The 21,119-nt window shown below is 44.5% G+C and overlaps 1 protein-coding gene across 7 annotated transcripts in view; it reads right to left on the bottom strand.

Moving 5' to 3' along the window:
* Window positions 1–21,119, bottom strand: part of SCUBE2 (signal peptide, CUB domain and EGF like domain containing 2) — a 64,756-nt gene that overhangs the window by 26,071 nt on the left and 17,566 nt on the right. For 3 of the 7 annotated variants that reach the window (XR_015552668.1, XM_087433241.1, XM_087433243.1), the window contains exons 5-16: window positions 20,299–20,424; window positions 17,677–17,793; window positions 16,837–16,926; window positions 12,589–12,705; window positions 11,513–11,635; window positions 9,154–9,270; window positions 7,672–7,794; window positions 7,126–7,242; window positions 6,780–6,866; window positions 4,940–5,044; window positions 2,618–2,773; window positions 2,027–2,233 (exon numbers count right to left, since the gene is read on the bottom strand). Coding sequence is in view for 6 of the 7 variants with exons in the window: in XM_087433241.1 (XP_087289367.1) it covers window positions 2,027–2,233; window positions 2,618–2,773; window positions 4,940–5,044; window positions 6,780–6,866; window positions 7,126–7,242; window positions 7,672–7,794; window positions 9,154–9,270; window positions 11,513–11,635; window positions 12,589–12,705; window positions 16,837–16,926; window positions 17,677–17,793; window positions 20,299–20,424 (1,485 nt within the window). In the remaining variant the exon portion in view is untranslated. The remainder of the gene's footprint in view (window positions 1–2,026; window positions 2,234–2,617; window positions 2,774–4,939; window positions 5,045–6,779; window positions 6,867–7,125; window positions 7,243–7,671; window positions 7,795–9,153; window positions 9,271–11,512; window positions 11,636–12,588; window positions 12,706–16,836; window positions 16,927–17,676; window positions 17,794–20,298; window positions 20,425–21,119) is intronic. The other 4 variants (XM_087433244.1, XM_087433246.1, XM_087433245.1 and 1 more) reach the window with 2 other exon arrangements.

Here is a 21,119-nt window from a genome sequence, read left to right as displayed (position 1 = left end):
CACACACACACTGTGGCTTGCCGGTGCCGATTAACACACCCGACCCTTCTTAAAACCCACCTCCTCCCTCCAGCAGGAGAAAGGAATTTCACTGGTAATTCTTTGTGCTGTTTCTCTACATGGTAAAATCTTCAACATTGCTGTCAGACAGAGTGAACTTGATTTGGTCCCATGTGGGCTATAAATTCATCCATTGCTAGAGGGAGCTCTTGAGACAGGACACGTTGCCTCCCTCAGCCACAGATCCAACCTAATGTGGCATGACAAGCATCTCAGGACACGGTCACACACAGAACAGCTACATAACCCCCGTGTCGAGTGCCTTTCATAAGTCGTCATGGTCATGAGGCCTCTGTTAAGTAACTCCTGATCCTCATTCTTGGGTCTTTATTCACCAGACACACACTCGTGGTAGTGTTGGTAATGCCCTCACTGGGAGCTGGTCCACAGGGCCCTTGATGCTAGTTTTTCCTGAATCCTTAACTGGCCACAAAGGCTCCCCAGTGAGCCTGCAAAGCCTCTCCCTACGAGGATAGTAAATGGGGAAAGGGAGTGCAATTTAGCTCTGAGAAGCCAGAAGAAAGACTGGCCTGCCTGGCTCTGTCAGTTTCTGCAACTCAGCCCGGAAAGTAGAGCAGCAACAGCCAACTCTCATCACCATTTTGGTGTGGAAACTGGAACTCTTAAGATTTTAAATGAGAACAAACCAACCAGCTAGGTTGTTTTTACTTTTCTTTTCTTTTTAAGAGAGTCAGATGGAATAAAAGTCAAGACCATTTGAAAACCAGCCCCGGGAGGACAGTTACACTTGATTTTACACTTGATTTTTACTATGTTTTGGTAAAGCAACAGATTTGGGCCATGGGCTATTGCTGACAATTCTCCTGAACAGGTGCCCCCTGGGCTCAGCTTTGCTTCTTCAGAAACACTGATTTATTACTCCTTTAGCTCAGGATTCATTTCTTAGGCCACGTGATTCTAACGACACTTCAGAAAGGACATCAGTTTATTCTGGATGGATCTGGTTATCAAAATTCACCTTTCATGGGACCAGAACACAGGCTTTGGAGTCGGACCATCCATGTGATCTTGAGCAAGAGAACTTAGCCCTCTGAGCTCTAGTTTGCTCATATGTTAAATGGAGATAATAACACCTACCTGGTAAGATTACTTTGGGGATTAAATGAGATAATGCAGATATAGTGCTTAGCATTGGACTTGTGACAGGTGAGAACTCAATAAGTCATTACCATTATTACCATAAAGTGAGACCCCCAATTGTCCCCATCTAAGACTTTTCAGATAGAATTTCCCATAATTGCCCAGAACAGCCTCTCACAACAAACGAAGCTCAAGACTGACCACCCTAGAACCTCTTGCCCAGGTTCCTCTTGCCTGGAACTTCATCAGAGGAATAGAATTGATGTTGCTCAAATGTAGGTCTCAAATTTAATTCTGAAACACACAAAGCGACACACATGGAATCGACACTACTAGGAGCCTTGGGCTGAAGCTCAGGGATCTCACAAAGCCACTCAGCGGCACCCCTAGCCTCACTTCTGCACAAAACTACAGATAGGAGAGTGTTCATTGCCACCATCAGTCAAGCCAGAGGGAGATGACAGGGGAACTGCGATAGTGGAGTGCGCAGAGGCTCACGAGTGCCTTACACCTGTAGTCCTGCTCCAACTGGGGGACCACAGTGCTCTGAAGACCCTCAGACCCTTAAAGGGCAACACTCCCTCTTCTCACCAACCCTGCCTCTTCCTTTTTGTCCCTCAATTCAGCAAACATTTATTAAGAGCCCACCACAAGCCAGGGACTATGCCAGGTGCTGGGGAGCTCCTGGGTCTAGCAGGCACAACAGACACCAACATGGAGGGCCCAGATGACAGTGGGTGCTCAAGATGTTCTCTGGGGTGATCCCGGAGAGGGAAGGATGGGCCAGACTTTTGTTTACCCTCAGTGTGTACGGGGCTAAAGACAGATCTGTTAGCAAGAATGTCCTGGCCAGCAGGACACTCACCACATTGGTTTCCTACGTGGCCCTGGCCCACTCCACAGGACTCCACCCGGCGTTCAGATGTTCTAGGAGACTTTTTAGCCACTTCCAGGTCCATGCCTGAGAGCTGGAGGTGAAACTGCTCCCTGTGGGCAGCCTTCCGGAGCGTGCGGATGGCTTTCCGGAGCCGCTTCTCGGTTCGCTTTACGAGACAGCTTAGATCGCAAGATGCTACAGAAACAAGAGAGACAGCAGCGGGGGAGGAGGTCAGGTTGCAGCATGTGAGGATGTCCAGACGACTGCAGGACCCACTGACACCCATAGTTCCCTGTGGACAGAATGCAGAGGGACCTGGAGCTGGGCACCTAGCAGGCTGGGCAGCATTTGATTCAAACAGAAATTTGTTGACCGAAATGGTACCTTTGGGTTTTTATGAAGAAGATAAAATTATCAAGTTTCAAACCAATTCAATTTAGTTTGGGGGTGGGAAAAAAAACAGGAGATACTTCAGTGGTTGCACTATGTTTTTCCCCCCAAGAATGATGAAAAGCGAAAGGCAAAGGAATAAGGAGAAGCTGTGAGGAGCCTGGCACCGTAGACTGTTTTCAAACCAACCTGTCACCTCCTTTTGGTTAGTTTCAAGCTCAAACTCAACAGTGATAAACATTTCCTTAGTGGCGCTCGGTCGGCCAGGGGCTCCCGGGACTTGCTTGCCGGAGCTGCATGTAAGGTTTGCGTAGCGGAAGCTCTCTTTTACTGAGCTGTGCTTCTCTGCATGAAGAAACAAGATTATCGGAAGCCAAATCCTGGCAGAGCACGCAGTTGAACATTCGCTAGAGCTCAGTAAACATTTCATTAAAACAACTCTCAAGGGACTAAGTGATTAACTCCAGATGCCAAGACGTTGCAAGCCCTCAGCTTGGAGCACGATGACATTTTAATTTTGGAAAGCCAGTACTGCCTTCTATATAACTTCACAATTTAGCTCATGAAAATTATTTTCATGGATAAATGCTGGGTATTTCTGACTGACCGGCCACATATGTGGAAGACAGGAACCAGGGGTTGTCTTGCGTTCCTGACTGACTGTTTGCTAAGGTACGTTCATGTTCTCACAGTTGGTTTCCTTAAAGCTGGACTGTGAAGTCCCAAGCAGAGGCTGAGGCTTCAACTAAGGAATGAGCACAGGAGTACGAAGGAAACCAACTCCTGCTTTTAGGCAAACTGAGCTTGGTGTAATTCCAACCCGAAGAGAAAGCTGGAAAGTACATCAACAGTGAGGCCTCGTTTTTAAATAACTAGGAGCAATAAATGGCACAAAGAATCAACAGAACCAAACAATATAAGGAAGGTCTAGGAGGGAAGGGAAAGTGTTGCATAAGGCAGGGCCTTGTACATTACTTTTCCTGACTTGGGCTGTCCCCTCCCCCCGTGCCTGCCAGTGAATCTTTTAACTAATGATTGTTAATCTGAACCAAAGAGCAGGTCCACATATCACCCACACAATTAATTTGTCTCCATTTTAAAACCTTACTGTTTCAACATAACATCTGTATCATATTCTTCTTCAACATTACAAGGATGTTCAAATCAACAGGTCATCAGGTGCCAAAGGAAGGAGGAGGCAAATTAATTTTCCCCTCTATATATTTCCCTAAAAATCTATCTTACCCTTTCAAAAGGCTACCTTCAAAACTCAGACTAAACAGATGCTCATTTTGAAACTTTCTCCCTTTCAATTTTCCCCTATTTCTTAAACTTTTTATTTTGAAATAAGTTTAGATTTATAAAAAGTTGCTAAGATAGTCCCAAGAGTTCCCACATACTCTTCATCCAGTTTCCCCTAATGTTAACTAACATCGTACGTTAACATGTACATTTATTAAAACTAAGACATTAACATTAGTACAAAACCATTAAATAAACTAAACACCAAATCTATTTTTAAATAATGCTTTTTCCCTCTGATCTAAAAGTGTAAATGCCCACTGTACAGAATTTGGGAAATGCAGGAAAAAAAAAATTAAAATCACCCATCATCCTCCCACCCAGATACAAACACTACTAACGATACGGTGAGTTTTTTTTCTTCTACTCACTTTTTCTTACACAATTTGGGTTGTACTAGATATACAAGATGTTACTCTCCCTTTTTCCATCTTAGCATGGAAAAACAAGAACATTTTCGTATGTCATTGCACATTCTTTGAAAATATATTATTAATAGCTGCATAATATTCCATCAAATGGAGGTACCAAAACTAGTCTTGCTTAGTTGTTTAAAATAGGTAGTCAAAAGTGACTACAGTAATCTTTATGTTTATTTGTTTGTATGATTTATTTGAGGGTTGACTGGGGAAAGAACCTTCCCTAATACATGAATCCTGATTTACTTTAATTTCCAAAATTATTCTATGAAATAATACTGGAAATGTGAGCCAGGGAAGAAGGAGAAGTGTTGGGTTCTGCTCTTTTCAATAAGGCCAGCTCTACTTGGATGGTGTTTGTTCTGCTGAAGCCAACCGCCTCCAAAAACTAGATCCAGCAGGAAAGCTGGACATTACATCTTTGTTCATCAAAGATTATGCTTTCTGAGCCAAACTTTTTTTTATTTCTTTGGCTTATATTTCAAGCAAACTCTAAGATCTAGAAAATTTAACCCACGATGATCACAAATTGCTAATGCATCTTAAAGCCCTTATTGATTCCTGTGAACTCACAGGTTTCCCCAGAGCTTCACCATCTGTACCTCGCAAAGGAAGCTATGAAGTATAACCCCAGAACTATACAGGGTGCTAGGCTAGGCTCCTCTTCCTCCTTTGAAGAGGGTCTTTGGAGATTCCAAACTTTTTGATCCCATCTGAAAGGCTCAGCTTGTTACAGGCCCCTTTCCCAACATGCAGGCAATCTCCCTGCACCAGCCATCTGATTCCATACCTGGTAGTGCTGGTCGCAGACCCTCAGGAAACAGCTCAGCCTTTTTCAAACTACACTTGCCTTCATTTAGCTTAAAGGTTACACTTGTCCTGACGGTGGCGACATCTTCAGAAAGAAACAAGTGAGAGATGTTACCTTTAGAGGCAAGGGAATGGAAACACCAGGTGGGTAATGGCGAGCTATCCACTGGCTGAGTCCCACCACATGGCAGACCCTGAGCCCCTCTCTTACCCTGAGATGAAGAAAGATTTAGATCATGGAGGGCCCATTACCCTGGGACTGGGGACATCAGGAGCCTCCTAAGAGGCTCTTAACAGTTACCCTCATCCCTCCATCTGAGATGAATCTAGTGCTCAAATATAACAAAAGGAGGACCAAAAACAACCTCAATGGTGAGATGAAATATGAGGTCATTTTTGTGCCTTCCCGAGAAAGAAGACCAGAATCCCCTAGTTCAAATTTGGACAAGACTGACGAGAGAAATGGTGAAGGGAAGATTCTCTTAAATGAGCCTGCCCTGGGAGGGCAGGGCTGAGGGAGCCACCATTCCAGACAAGGACGGCACTCAGTAAATGTGCATTTTCAGAGTCTCAGAGGGAGCCAGGATCCCACTTGAGGGCCTCATGTAGCAAAATTCTGCTCTCCTCCCACAGTCAGTCCTAACCATATGTTAGGCTCTGGAGCCAATGACCAGGGTTCAAACTCTAGCTCTTCGACTTGTGATGAGAACTTGAGCAAGTTACTTAATCTTCCTAAGCCTCAATTACCTTATCTGTAAAACAGACATAATTATAGTACCTACATTACCAGGCTGTTGTGAGAATTAAATGAGATAACGCAAAAAAAAAAAAAAATGTTTAGCCTACTGTCTGGTACATAGTAAGAACTGAATAACTGTTAACTATTTGCTCGCCCATCCTTGAGGTGGCCTAAATCTCCAAGTGACCATTATTGAGGGATTTGGTAAAACAGACCGTGACATCTGCTCTGGTTGGGTCCAAATGTCAGGTAAGAGGGGCAGTGAAGGATAGTGCTTAAGACTCTGGATCCAGACTGCCTGGTTAAAGTCCTGGCTCCACTATTTCCTATCTGAGTCACTTTGGGTATATTTCACCTCTCTGAACCTCAGTTTCTTCATCTGGTTAATGAGGGTAATAGTAAAATGGCCCCAGAGGGTTGGAGCATGGATGAAATCAGCAATACATGTAATACAGTGGCTGGCATATTTTAACGGCTCAATCAATATATGCGAGCTATTATCATCATGCTTTGGGTCTCTAGCTTTGCTCATATATGTAATATGGACATCAAGAACCATTTCCTCATTCAGATGTTCTCATGACATAATCATGGAGGTGTCTAAATCTGGGAGGACAAAGCTTCCCAAAGCTTTAAATTTCATTCTTTATCTTCTGACAAGCCAGAAGGGGTCTGGGGCCCTTTCTCTGGACAGAATCCTTGCTCCTCCTGTCATGCCCACGTCTATCTCCCCAGGCACACATTTCCCGCTGGGCCTTTGAGGTGCTTCGGGGTACAGGGAGTTCGGGAGACCTGAGTCTCCTGGTCCCAGAGCTCTGTGGGCCTCTTCCCAATATGATGACCCCCCAGGGCTGAACACGGAGCCTCCCCAGCACACAGTGGACACTCAGTAAGTATCTGTTACATGGTGAGTCAGATTTCAGGCACCAAGGCTACTGGCAAGAACATCCTGTAATATGCTTACGGCGTCGAGGAGATTAAGAGAAAAGAAAACAAAGCCAATGCCCAAGAACAGCACCCCATGAATGAAGCCCACTGAACACAGTGAGCCCCAGAGAGAACACGCAGATTTGGTGATTACCCCCAAAAGCAGAGTCATTTGATTTTTGCTGTTTGCTCCTGAGAGGAGAGGAAGAGCCGCACGTGACAGAGTAGGCCTCTTGCAGTCCTGACAGACAGAACGTGGATTGTCAACATGTAAGCAAGGTTACAGTCTCTCCTGGTAGCCACTAAAATCACCCCCAACCCCACTCCACATGGACCACTAGAAAAATGCCCCGCATATAGGGTCTCAAAGCATGGGCCTCCGGTGGTCAGGGGCCAGCTGGTCAAAGACCTGGAAGCCCTTTGAGGGCATCTAACACCTAAAGGCCAGGAAGGCCTGGGCCTGGCTTGAGGACCTGCCCCAGGGACTGGGACCCACTCACCTGAAGAGAGATGAATGCCAGAGTGACATCTGAGGACGCACCTGTCTCCTCCACCACTCTTACTGCAATGCAGGGACACGTGGGGTGATACACTAGTGGACAGGACCCCCTTCACTTCTAGACAGGACAAAATACAGACACTTACAGAAAGAGAAGGACACTTTGAGGTGTGACAAGGATGGCTGAGTCCCATGCATCAAAGGCCCCAAGAAAAGAAGGTAGAGCTGACACCCAGCATAGAACACAGACACCAGGCACTATTTCCCACCAAGGGAGAGGAGCTCCTTGTGTGCTGTTCTTTTCATACAAAAAAGCAACCAGGAAAACAGAAGTGAGTTCCAACCTACACAGAAGCACAGAAGGAAACACCAAAGAGCCTGCAAAGTATCTCCTGTTTTTGAACTATTTAAAGAATGGCTGCTGCAGCTGAGGAGAGAATTCAGTGGAGGGATGGTCAGCTGCACTCCAGGTCCAGTCGGACGTGGGAGAGTGCTGCTGGGCCAGTGGTGAGCCCGCTGACTGAGTCTGAGCCTCGGCGCCCCTTACCCACACAGTCTTTTTTATTCCAGTGGAGCTTGTATGCAGAGTGGCATTGGCATTCGTAGCTGCCCACTGTGTTCACACAGACCTGCTGACAGCCTCCATTGTTGATGCTGCACTCATTGGTGTCTGTGGAACAAAACACTCTCCTGTCACAGCAGCCCATCGCTGACCCCCCTGACGCTATCCTTCCCTTGAGGAAGGGGCAGGAGGGGAGTCACGTGGCTGAAACTCACTAAACAAAGAGAAGGTGCTGACTGCCTGCAAGACGTGCAGCTGACCCCACTCCCCCTCAGTGGATTTCCTGCCATGAGCCTCACCAGGATGGTCTCAAGTTCTATTCTTGACCAAACCATTCCCCCAGTAGAGACACTCAGAAGGGGTCACACTCTACTTTCAGATGTCCAAACTCAGACACTGCATAGGCTTCCAATTTAAAACTCCACCATCTTCCTGGGCTACATACCAAGGGAGATAGACAGACAGTTGACACTTTACAGTTCATATAGTTAAGGTATAGAAAAGGAAAAGGACTTGCATTAATCCCCATCAAACTGAGACTGAGTCCAGGTTGGAAGGTGGCTCCAACTAAAACCCAGATACACATCCATATTCAGGGAACATTTCCTTGGGGTTTCTTGATGGACTGGGAGAGTATGTTTTTACCCATGCCAAGGATGTGTTGAAAAGGAGAAGAGAGACAACATTATCTATAGCAAATCACTACTACCCATTCTTCTTAAGCACAGGACACAAGGATTGGGCAAGAAGTATTTAGGCCAGTGGTTCCCAAATCCTCAGATCCTCAGAACCACCTTGGAAGCCCTAGACATTCTGAAGCAGAATCTGAATCTGTATTCTCAAAGACTGCTGAACAAATCTGATGATCAGGAGGAGCAAAGTGGTGCCAGATCTGATTTACGCCATAGTCTACTTGAACACAGGTGGGGAGACATCAGAATATGTTGCTACCTGGGCTCAGAGCAGAGAGAGAAAATCGATGGTCCCACTTCCAGCTCAAAGATCTGCATAAAGACCAGCTCAAAGAGCTCAGACCAAGGCTTCACAGCTAGTTCCTATGCACAGCAGGGCTATGGAATTGGCTGGTGTCCTGCCAAGCCTCTCTGAGGACTGTAGTTTACTACCCGCTGGGAAGTTCCAACGGATAGAGTATCTGCTCCTGAGAGATCCTCCCATTCTCTGAATACAACTGCGTCAATAAAGTCAACAACAAATTCACAGCTGAAAGAGCTCAGCTCCTCTCTCTGCTCCACTTTACACTTGACGTGTTAAAGGATAAATGCGGGGAGATTTCCCTTAGCAGATGCTTCCCTTGAATTGATGGGCTCTCTACTACTGTACAGGGACTGGAATGCCCCATTCATCCCCCAGCGTAGGAAAATTGGCCCTAATCTGGGGAAACTTTAGGAATAGACTCTGCTTTTCGGCAAGCCCAGCCTCACCCAACTCTAGACGGATTCTGCTCACCTCCACAATGGGTAAAGCCATAGAGGGTGTACCCTTTGTTGCAAGCACATGTGAATGTGCCAGGGTGGTTGATGCAGCTGTGGTCACAGGTCCTATCCAAAGAGCATTCGTCCACATCTGTAATTGTCAGAGGGAGAGGGGAGCTGAAACCAACTCTAATAGATGAGGGGAGAGAACATGTTTATAACACCAGTTACTGATCAACAACAAAAACAACACAAACAGAGTAAAAAATTATCTATCAGCTCAATTGTGTTAAAAAAAAGTGTTGAGCAGCCCACAAAACGTATACTCGCTGCCAGTACCCTTACTTCCAAATTTTATTGCAAATTGCACTTGCCTAAAAGCTCAGTTGGTCTCTCTCATTCATGCTTATTTGCAGGGCTGAGTAATTTAAAATATTTAAATGAAGACAAATGAGATAACATATCTAGAAAAGGTCTGTAAACTATAAGGCGTTAACCTATGCATCATTATTGTTATATTGCTATCGTTAAAACAGCAATAGTAATTTTATAACCTATGGCCAATTAAAAGGAGAAAACACTTGAGTTGAAGATAAATCTGGTTCCTATCTCTTTCAGATCTTTCCAGACTTAGTCTTCTGGCCCAGGAGGCCAGTTGATCCTAGGTTTTAATGCCCTCTGCACTAAAAGAATGCATTAACATTAACATCCTCAGTAATTTTCTATTGCAGACACTGAAATTTGGCATTTAAGCTCCAAACTAGATTCTCTTGGCCAATCTCTTGGCTTTGTTCCTCCCCCATGGTTCAGTCCCATGGGGACTTCTTGTTCAGTTTGGAGGCATCCTTGGCTTCAGCTGAGGTCATGGAAACTAGCCTCAGGAGGCTGCATTTGCCAATCTAATCATCTCTTCTTCCCTGGTCTGGTCCTCACATCTTTCCTGCAGACCAGAATTTCAGTGCTTCACTTCCTCAACACTTTGGAGGGTTTTAACAGAGTTATGACTTGCGTCTCCAAATGGATAAACCAGGACCAGTGCAGAACTCACTGGAAGCCAACTAGACCATTGCTTGATCTCTTTTTCAACACCAAATGTGCCATGAGAAACTACATTAATAAAAACCAAACATTTGGAAGGAATTGGAGGAATGAAATAAAAAAGGGCAAATTATTATAAAACCTCTTCATCCCCAACTTTTCCCAGAAATCCTGGCAATGTCTTCAGTAAATTTGTTCTCTGCAAATATTTGTTCTACCAAGACTGATCAGTGAAAAATGAGAAATAGTCCATTTCTTCCATAGTAATTGACATCACTTTGTGAATTCTGTTATTAATATCAGCCAGTTACCGAGAAAGTAGACTCATTCAGTAGCTGACTTTGGCTGCTCATGATGGGCTTTTGCTTTGCCAAAAATAATGAGATCACTTTTCTAATTCCTTTTTAATGTGTTTACACAACTTAAACAGTATTTCATGCTCTATACATTGTGAAACGTTATGCGGAACAGCAAATTTGCTTTCCAAGTCAAATGGAAGAAAACCACACAATAATCATGTACAATGAACTCGCTGAATTTAAAGCGGGCTATGCTTGAACTGCCTGACAAATTATGTATTAAGAAGAAAAAACCGAGAGAAATCCAATTGACACCATGAGGTTAAAAAAAGGTAATGTTACATCTTTATTATCTGAAGTGAAATCAGGTGTGATTTTCTGATTGCGATTTAATCCTGGGATTTCTAACAAAATAAGAGAAGTTCCCTTGACACACACCTTATGTGAGAGGGATGTGTCTGAGAAGGGGTCTGCAATCCTGCCCAAAGACCCACCAGCCTCTCCTCCACTCAGTCCCCTCCCTCCCTCTCCACCATCCCTTTCTCCAAGCACCAAAGGCTGGTCATGAAAACAAGGGCTATAAGGAAGAGACCGACCAGTGCATAACTTTGATTATAGGATGACCCCAACTTTTTGCCAAGAAAAAGTAGGTTAACTAAATCTACATCTTTTTGCCACCAAATTTTGTTATAAAATCCACAATATTAAAGGAAATTTTAGAAAACGAAAATTATTCATAATCTCAACACCCCAATGCAGCCATGTTTGCATTCTGTGATCCATTCCATGTCTAGCAGTGAGCTCTTCTGTAATCACACCAGATGGGTTCTTTGAGGTGTTCCCTAATCATGAACAGCTTAATTTCCAAAATATACCTGTGAGCTACATCAGTGTTTTTATTCTACCTAACAGATGAAATAAGTGAAGCACAGGTTGGAGGCTGGATTAATGACTCCATCAAGAAGCCGAGGGAGCCACTCTCTGCCAGGGTGGGGTTTCGTCTTCTCTGCTCCAACCAGCAGGTACTGCACAGCACAGCTACGTTTCAGCACATACCTTGGCAAGACTTCTCATCTGTTAATAATTTAAATCCCTTTTTGCAGCTGCAGTCAAAACTGCCCACGGTGTTTTTGCAGAAATGATCACAACCTCCGTTGCAGGTCTGGCACTCATCAATATCTGTAATAGGCAAGCATTGGCAAATCAGACAGCGATACTTGCCCCATTTTCCACAAATCCCTGAAGTGCTATTGTGTGTGCTTCATTACTCTCTGAAACAAAAACAGACCCATAAAAGCATTTAAGAATGTTTGCTGATGTTTTTAATCTTACACATGTTTTCTTGTCTGGCTTAACCAATTTTGAAAGACAAGTGCCTCATCCCCTTGGGAATTCTGCTTAACACTGACCTTGACTAGCATGAAGGAAACAAACTCTGGAAAAGAATGGTGATGTCCTCTTATGTTCTCATCCTTGCACTGTTCTCTCAAGATAAGACGGCACCCTTTGGTATACTTTCCATTCCAATTTAACGATTAAAGTTATAAGGAACTAGAACATTTGTTTTGGCAAATTACACAGTGATCAAATAGCCTCAATGCTTTTAAATGATTCCTGATACTCAAATTAATCTTAACTTTTCTCAGTTTCATCTGGTAACTCGTTATCTACTTTTTATCATGTTAAAGAAGTAAGCCTTTGTACTCTTGCCCTCGGAATACTAGCAGATCATTGCAGTCTCCCTTCATCAGTAAAAGTTAAGGGTATAGTTATTCATTAAGTCTCTAGATAATAATCTTGCCTGTTATTTATATAATAATCTCTAGGCTGTTATTTACGATATGTTGATATTATCTCTTGCAAATGAATGTTTCCTTGAACTTCTGCCTTTTTCTAATAAGGCCACTGCCTGAAATGGATTATTTGACGCTTATAGAAGTTGACCTTCTCAACAGTTAGTGTAATTAAGTCGGTTCTTATTAAGCTTACTCAATTATAACCTTCCACGAGCCCAGGGAAGAAAAGCCTCCATCGATATGAATCATAAGCAAATCTGGAGTCACTCAGGAGGTGTGGAGGGGATGAGCTGCCTTTATCCCCACACATTAGCAGCATGGAGAGGCACAGGCTACCTTTACAGGTCTTCCCATCCAACTGGAGAGTGAATCCAACAGGACAACTACAATGAACACCTGTCGAAGTATCCTTACAGGTGCGATCGCAGCCTCCATTGTTGACAGCACAGGTTTCTGACAAGGAGGTAAGAAAAAGGCAGTTAGCTTCCAAAGAAGTGCTGATACAGCCGCGAGGAAAGGGATATTGGTGCGGTGTTAATACTTGACAAAATTCATGAAAGCCAAGAAGCATGGTGGGGTACTCATGGTTATATCCCAAGTCTCTGCCACCTGCAGGTGAGAGAGAGGGAGAGCAGGTGCAGCTCCTCCCACCCATCTAAATAAGTGACATCTCCCAAAGCTTGACAGGGTAACCAGAGGGGTAAAGATGCCTCTCCCAACCAGCTGAGCCTTTCCCCGCTAATGGCAGATTTGAAGCCACTAAAAGTTCCTGTTGACCAAAAGCCAGTGACCTGCTAAGTACGACCACATCTGGCAGGTTCGAGGTGAATCCCTTCAACATGAGTAATGGGCAAAGCAAGAGAGGGCAAGCATCGCCCACCCCAACCATTCCCTCACTGCAGGCCAATGACTTTATCCTTGCAACTGCCAATTAACTCAGATTAGAAGTTTACCTTTCCCTGAAAAGAGAAAGAGCTGTCATAACTACATGAAAAATCAGCCACAGTTGTTAAATTGTATCTATCAAGATGAAGAACAATAAGAAAACGGCCTTCTAGTTCTGCATTTCATACAGTTATTTCAAATAATAAACAAATGCTAATTAACATTCATTCAATTATTAGCATCTAGGCATCCAGAAACTGATTTTACTTCCATAGCTACCCCATTGTAAAGCCTTGGCGGACAAGCTTAGTTCTGGTTAAATATGACAGATAAAACATATCTGTTTATCTCTGTTTCCTCCTAAAATCTCACTAAAATGACAGTAAATAGATTTTAAAAAGTATAAATCCTTAAGGACAAATAAAACAGAAGAGAAGACACCAGACAAAAGATGTCTAATCTTCTGGAAGTGGCGGGGCAATGGAGAAGCAGTAACGGGCAGAGCAGAAAGCTAAACCCTAGCGGTCTGCAGAGGAAACGCCAACAAGTAGTGAGCACAGAGGAGCCACAGAATCCCAGAAAGGCCCAGGAACTGGAGGTACTAAGTTACCCTAGAGGCAGAGGTGAGAATGGAGTTAAAAATAGGAAGACTGAGGGGGCCTGCCCAGTGGCGTAGTGGTTAAGTTCGTGCGCTCCGCTTTGGCGGCCCGGGGTTCGCAGATTCAAAACCCCGGGCACAGGTCTACACACCGCTTATCAAGCCATGCTGTTGCGGCATCCCACATGTAAAGTAGAGGAAGATGGGTACGCATGTTAGCCCAGGGCCAGTCTTCCTCAGCAAAAAGAGGAGGATTGGCAACAGATGTTAGCTCAGGGCTAATCATCCTCACCAAAAAAAAAAAAAAAAAAATAGGAAGATTGATTGAGAGTCTGTATAACAAACAGATGAGCCCCCAGATTCCCTCCTTAATTCCACAGCCAGCTGACTACCCCATCCCTATTAGGACTACAGCAGAGAAATGTATCCTCTAGAGAAGCTGGACCAGAGAAGCACTGGAGCCAAGGGTACCAGGAATAGTAGAGGTGGGAGGGGGAGGCACTGTCAGGTGAAAGTCTACACCCTGAAAAGAGAGATCTCAAACCCTCATCCCCTCCCTCCACTCCCAGAATGCTGGCAGCCAAGCCTATGTCCCCTTGGCAGGAGGCTGAAGGATTCTTCTCCAGCTAAAGTGACCTGCCCAAATGAAAAGACCTATAGGTATTGGTATTTGAGGATCTCCAAATGAAAGGCTAAGTCACTGCCTAGTCACCAAGCATAAAGCCCACCAGTTGACAGAATATCCAACTGGCTTTTTAGTATTTCACTACTAAATAGCAAAAGTGAGCCAAGAATCACCAGATATTTCAGGAAAGCTTCTAATATGAAATAAATACACCAAATCAAACAGGGAAAAAGGAACTTCGAGAAAACAAAGATAATACAGAAAACAAAACAGAAGTTAAAAATCTTATAATTCATTTCCTTAGGGAGATAAGAAAAACATCCATGAAATAAAAACAGGTTCCTAAAACAAAAGACCAAAGTAAAATTCTTGAAAAATTAAAATACGAAAACAGAAATTCAAAGGGAATCTTATTGAGGGATTAGAAGTAAAAAAAATGAAAAATCTCCTAGAAAGTAGAACAAAAATATCCAGAAGAGAAAAGAGAAGAAAATTAGAGGTTCAATCCAGGAGTTACAACACCTAACAGGAGTTCCAGAGAGAAAGAACGGAGAAAATGGAGTGAAGAAAATTACCAAAGAAAAAAGATAAGAAAATTTCTCAGAACCAGGGGACTCAAATGTCCCTAGTGAAAAGGCCTACTGAGTGCTCAGCATAACAGGTGGGACAAGTCCCACAGTGAGGGACCTTATTGTGAAATTTCAGATCGCCAGGGACAACCAGAAGACCCTGAAAACATCCAGAGAGAAGCTTTCATAGGTTCCACACAAAGACCCAAGAATAAAAATGACTTTAGACTTCTTGAAACAACACTGAATGCTCAAAAACAATAGAGCACTATTCCAAACTCTGACGGAATCTTCTTTCCAGCTCTGAATTCTATACGGAGCCAAATTCTCAAAAAAGGGTGGAAGGAGAATATAAAAGCATTTTCAGGCACGCAAAATTTTTAAAAATCTATATCTACCCGTGTAAACTAACAAAATTGAAGACATGGGATCCACCAAAACAGGAAGGTAGTGAAAGGAATTCCCAGGTTGCTGCTAAAGGGAAGGCCCAGATGAGAGCTGTGCAGCCGGCCCCAGGAGTCAGGCCCCACTAGAGCAGGGTGGAAGCCTCAGAAGAGACTTTTTAAGAAGCAAATGGAATTGATAAGTTACCTGCTGTATTTGAACACACTGAAAGGATTTTAGAGCTCTGTCAGAAATTTGCAAAAGAATTGGTAAGAGGTACTTAGAAAACCAAGCAAACAAAGAAAATATAATCATAGCACATTACAAGACTCAGGGGTGAATCATATTTAGTCACAATTCATAGTCACAATAATGTAAGCAGATGTATTGATTTAAATTGTGATAAAACCATAACAAGGGTATGGGGAGTAGGGAAGAGTGTGTGTGTGTATTGTGGGACAGAAGAGAACTAAGACATTTGCTGTAGTTGTGGCACATCAAGAAATAGCCATATGCACTTTGCTTTTCAGAAATACGGGTAAGGGGGAGTCAGGAGAAGAAGAAACAACTAGGAGAATTGAAAATTGTTGCCTCTGGCAAATGAGATGAGGGAATGGGAAGTTATGAGACAAGGAAATGATATATTTCATTACAAGCTTAACAGTACTAATTAAGTTTTTGAAGTTTTTATATTATTCATATGTACTATTTTAATTTAAGGCAATTAAAAATAATCATTTGAATAGCACAGAAAAGAGCTCAGAAATGTCACGTGCCTGGTAACCAACAGTTGCTCAATATCTCACTTGACTATTAAATCCAGAAGCTATCAAAAGATCAGTTTTGTTCAGGTCAAGCTAAGTTTTCTCCAGAATAATAATGTGTCAGAGGATCTGTCTGATTCCCACCCCTACAGCCACCACCTCTACTTCTGCTCTCATCTCCAGCTCCGCTGGCAGACCTGCTGGCAGACCTTCCCACGTCCCATAGCCAAGTGCCACTCTTCTCCATTTATCTCCTCTGCCGTTAACATGGGCTGAGTCAGAAACAGAAGACTCAGTGGACAAAAATGAGCCAAATCACCGTGCTAAGCTAGGGGCTGCCCAAAGTGCCTCTGGTCACAGCTACTCAGAAGGCATTGGGCTCTTTTGCATATTATTATCCTAACTGAGCCTCCTGATAACCCTAAGAGGTAGATTTTATTACATCCATTTTAAAGAAAGACCAGGACACAGAGGCTCAAGGCAGTTGCTCAAGTCTCACAGCTAGCCGGGGCAGCGCTAGGACGCTAACCCGGTAATTCTGACAGCTGGCCCGGCGCTCTTTCTGCGATACCAGGGGTCTTGGATGGTGACTAAGAACAGCAGGGAGTGAAGAACAGACACTCCCTGGCTTGACAGAGCTGCTCACCCCGGTCCAGCTGGTCTGAGGGCACCTGGGCCCCAGGTTCAGGCCTGATGTAGAAAGTTTGGGAGGGAAAGGGACAATGGCCATGGCCTGAGGAGGGTGGGTGAGGCGCCTACCCATGAGCAGCCGCCGTTTCACCCGTTTATCCCCATCTGCCACTAATGTGGCATTGCTCTCCGTCACCTCCAGGGCAGGGTCCTCTCGCTCTACAAGAAACGCAAAAGAGCACAGTTCTCAGACTGAATGAGTCAGATTATTCATCCCCTGCACAACCACTTCTGCTGAAATCCCAGACATGAGAACAATGTAAGATATGTGACTTTCTTCACTCAATAAAAATGTGTTGTGATGAGGCTCTGCGGGAAACACAGCACGTTAAATGGCTGCAGAGCCTTGGCAAACATCAAATATGGAAAAGATTTTTGAAATATATTGCACTGACCAGAAACATTAGGGAATGCAAGCTTCAGAGTCACTCCAGTACCCTTAGTCCAGAACAAAAAGAATCTCAGGCCTGGAAACCTCTAAAGCAGAGCTAGCAAAGGACACCCCATATAGGGCAGCGCAGGCATCCTGCCAGAAATATGCAGCCATGGCTTCTGCTGACCCTAACGGCTGCCGTGTCATCACAAACAACTGGCTTTAACTTCACGTCACCCTGGCTTCTTGGGATGCGTTGTCCCAGTCTCCAGAATACCAGCTTCAGGAGCAGCCTAGACCAGGAGAGGAGAAAGGGCTTTCCAAGGTCACACAGGGAGAGAAGGACTGCCATGCCAGGCCTAGACCACTCGCATTGCCACATGTGAAGTAGCACGGGACCCATTTGGGGACAAATGCACTGGAAACACCCTGCATCTAGTGCTAAACACCATTAAGCGTTAGGGTTAGGGTTACGGTTAGGGTTAGGGGTGGGCGGGCTGTGCAGACCCTCACCCAGTGTGGGGGTCACCACTCACCGAGGCAGCTCCTCCCATCTGCATGCATCTTGTACTGTGGATGGCAGCTACACTCTGGGCCTTCAGCCGTGTCCTCACAGGAGTGCTGGCACCCGCCGTTTCCATGGTTACAGGTCACTAAGAGGAAAATGATTCAATACATTAAGCACTGAGATTTCCACAACCAGGGCTGTGTTTGCTCCAGAAGAACTCTGATTTCCATTCAGCAAGTATTTGAGCACCTAGTACCTGCTAGGCCCTGTGCATAAAGGAGATAGGCCTGACTCAGCCCCTGTCCCTGTCTGTGTGCACAGATAGTCACAATACGAATGGTAGAAATGCTGAAGGACATGGTTGAGCAAAGTCACATTGGAAGACACAGATGCGAGAGCGGAAGGAGATATTCATTATTTAAGGGAAATTACACCAAACAATTCTAGACTACTGCTTTGCTCTATCAGGAGAAGTTTGCATTTAATTCAGCTGTACGGGGCATTTGGGAAATGCTACAGCACTTTATGTCTGGAACACACAATATTTAATTCGTACATATATGTTAGGATTTCTCTCATCAGATTCCATCTGGATTAGTTAGAAGGGAGGGTAATCAGAGAAAATGATGACTCTTTGCACACAATTAATGCAACATTAACCAATAATTATGAAGACTATGCATGAACCCATTGATGACAGGCCAAAAAAAAAAAAAAACCCAACTACAAAGCTATCTATTCATCAAACCTAACAGGGGTTACCTCTGGCAAAGGAAATGGGAAGGGGAAAGTTACATGTTTTCTTTACACACTTTGGGCTGTTTGAATTCTTACAGAGGCATTTGTAATTTTTCTAACTTAGAACTAAAAACATTTTTGCGATGTGAGAAAGAAACTGTTCTGTGATTACAGTTATGTAAAAATTGTGTATGCATATGAACAACTAAATAGGAACATGAAAAAAATGAAGAACTGGTTATGTGGTAGAATTCTGGATCCTTTTTTTCTTTTCTCTTTCCTCAAGCGTAATTATATTATTTGAGCAGCGACATCTTAAAAACATCTTAAATTTTTAAAAATAAACTTTCAGATATTCTACTGGCCCCTGAAAAACTGTGAAAGGCAAGAGTCTTGTTCCACAGGTGAGTCTCAGAGGACCGGGTCCTCCTTTTGAAGATACCTGGAGCCAGGATAAGTGGTCTCCGCTCTGCTCAGCCCACTGGAAGCCCTCAGGGACAGCCTCACTTTTAGGGGCCCTAAGAGCCTCTCAGAACCTGTTGTTTGCATGTGATGGTGACACCAGCCCTGGCTTGGCAGGCTTCAAGGCTGCACTCGGCTTTGTGATGGAGACATGGAGAGAAGTCTCTCACCAATGAAACTATTTCCTCATCTCTTAAGTGCTAAAGTCTACTCACTGTAAACAACCATCCCTAGCAAACTGGAGGGGTCTTCTAGAAGGTCCATGGCTTCGTGAAGAGTTCTTAAAGGGAAACTCTCAGTGTCTCCTCTGGCATAAATAGTGGCTTAGGAACACCTTTAATGGCTGGTTGTTTCCTATTTTCTGTTGGAGTTTCATTATTGTGTTTCATCATCGTATGACTGTGTATACCATTCATTGACCCATTCATTAAACAAATGTGAATTGAGTACGTCCTTCCTTCCAGGGGAAGACCAAGAGGCAAAAATAAGACAAAGTCCTTGACTGAGAGGGGCTCATAGTTGGGAAGACAGACACATAAATGCACAATACAACCCTGAGTGTCATGTGCTATAACTGAGGAATAAACAGTGCTGTGGGAGCCAAAATACAAATGGCTGCCCTGTCTGAGGCCATCAGGGTGGCTTCTGAGGTAGTAGAAGATGGGGATTTAGCGCACCAGCCTTAGAATTAGGCGGACCTACGTTTGAATTCTACACTTCATCTTAGCCAAAAGGCCGAGAAGCGATACGTTTGAATTCCAATTTTCCACTTACTCCCTGTGTGACCTTGTTGCTTTCCCTTCTCCACAATTTTCTCAACTGAAAATGAGGATAATAATATTTAGCTCATAGGGTGGTGATTGTAAGAATTAAATGGAATATGGTACATCTTTGGACAAGCCTTTGCATATAGTAAACGCTCCCCCAAAAGTAGACATTATCTTTATCAGTATTAGAAGTTAGGCAGGATATTATAGGCTGAGTGAGAATTCACCAACCAAGGAAGGGAGGAGGGCTTGGAAAAGGCTTGGAGGCATGAAAGAATATGGGCTTTTCTCCAAAAGGCAAGGAGTTTGGTGTTCGGGGAAAGAAGGTAGATGAGGCTTATACAAGAAGCAGGAACCAGGTAGCAAAGAGCTGTGATTGCCAGATGAAGAATTTGATTTTATTCTACGGGAACATGGAGACCTGGCCCCCAACATTCATACTCCTTACTCCTAAACTTCATTTCTTTCTAACTGGTTCCTTTAAAAAACATCCTTTCCCTTTCCTACGGGAGACTACCCTTGTGCAGTGAACTCAGTACCCAGTGGGGGTCAGTGTCTCATGCCGGCTGCCTTCCCTGATGCTGCTGCCGTGCCATGAGGTGGTGTTTCTGATGCCGGGCTGCAAAAGACAACCTCTGGGGTAGGGCGGTTCCCAGCGCGGGCGTGCGCCAGTCTGTACTTACAGATGCAGTCTCTCTGGTTCTTGGCCAGCTCAAAACCAGGCCTGCACTCGCAGACGACGCTGCCCCTCGGGGCCTCCTTGCAGATGTGACTGCAGCCGTGATTCTTATTCATGCAGCTCAGACCTTCTGCAAAACAGCAGCATGCAGCTGGTGACCAGGCTGTGGTGAGAATCCTGAACCCCAGGGGGGCCGCAAGGGGCTGGGAGGTGGGCCATAGACCTGCCTGCCTGGGTCTCCATCAGCCCCACATTTTAAAAAACTATGTCGTTAGGCCGGCCTCGTGGCTTAGCGGTTAAGTGGGCGTGCTCTGCTGCTGGCGGCCCCAGGTTCTGATCCCGGGCGCGCACCGAGGCACCGCTTCTCAGGCCATGCTGAGGCCGCGTCCCACATACAGCAACTACAAGGATTTGCATCTACGACATACAGCTATCTACTGGGGCTGTGGGGGAAAAAAATAAATAAATAAAACATTAAAAAAAAAAATTTGTTGTTAAAATCAAGCCAGGTCAAGGGGCCGGCCCTGTGGCTTAGCGGTTAAGTGTGCGCACTCCGCTGCTGGTGGCCCGGGGTTCGGATCCCGGGCGGGCACCGACGCACCGCTTCTCCCGCCATGCTGAGGCCGCGTCCCACATACAGCAACTAGAAGGATGTGCAGCTATGACATATAACTATCTACTGGGGTTTTGGGGGGGAAAAAAATAAATAAATAAAATCTCTCTAAAAAAAAATCAAGCCAGGTCAATTAACAGAGACATGAAAAATGTCTTAAGTCACCCAAGAGATATGATGTCTCAACTCTCCTAAAGAGGTAGGAGCCCTCC

This window comes from Ceratotherium simum, chromosome 7, assembly GCF_057802395.1.
Source record: "Ceratotherium simum simum isolate JZ-2026a chromosome 7, ASM5780239v1, whole genome shotgun sequence".
NCBI classification, from domain to species: Eukaryota; Metazoa; Chordata; class Mammalia; order Perissodactyla; family Rhinocerotidae; genus Ceratotherium; species Ceratotherium simum.
Note: the sequence above shows the minus strand (reverse complement) of the source record. Positions and strands in the feature narration are given on the sequence as shown.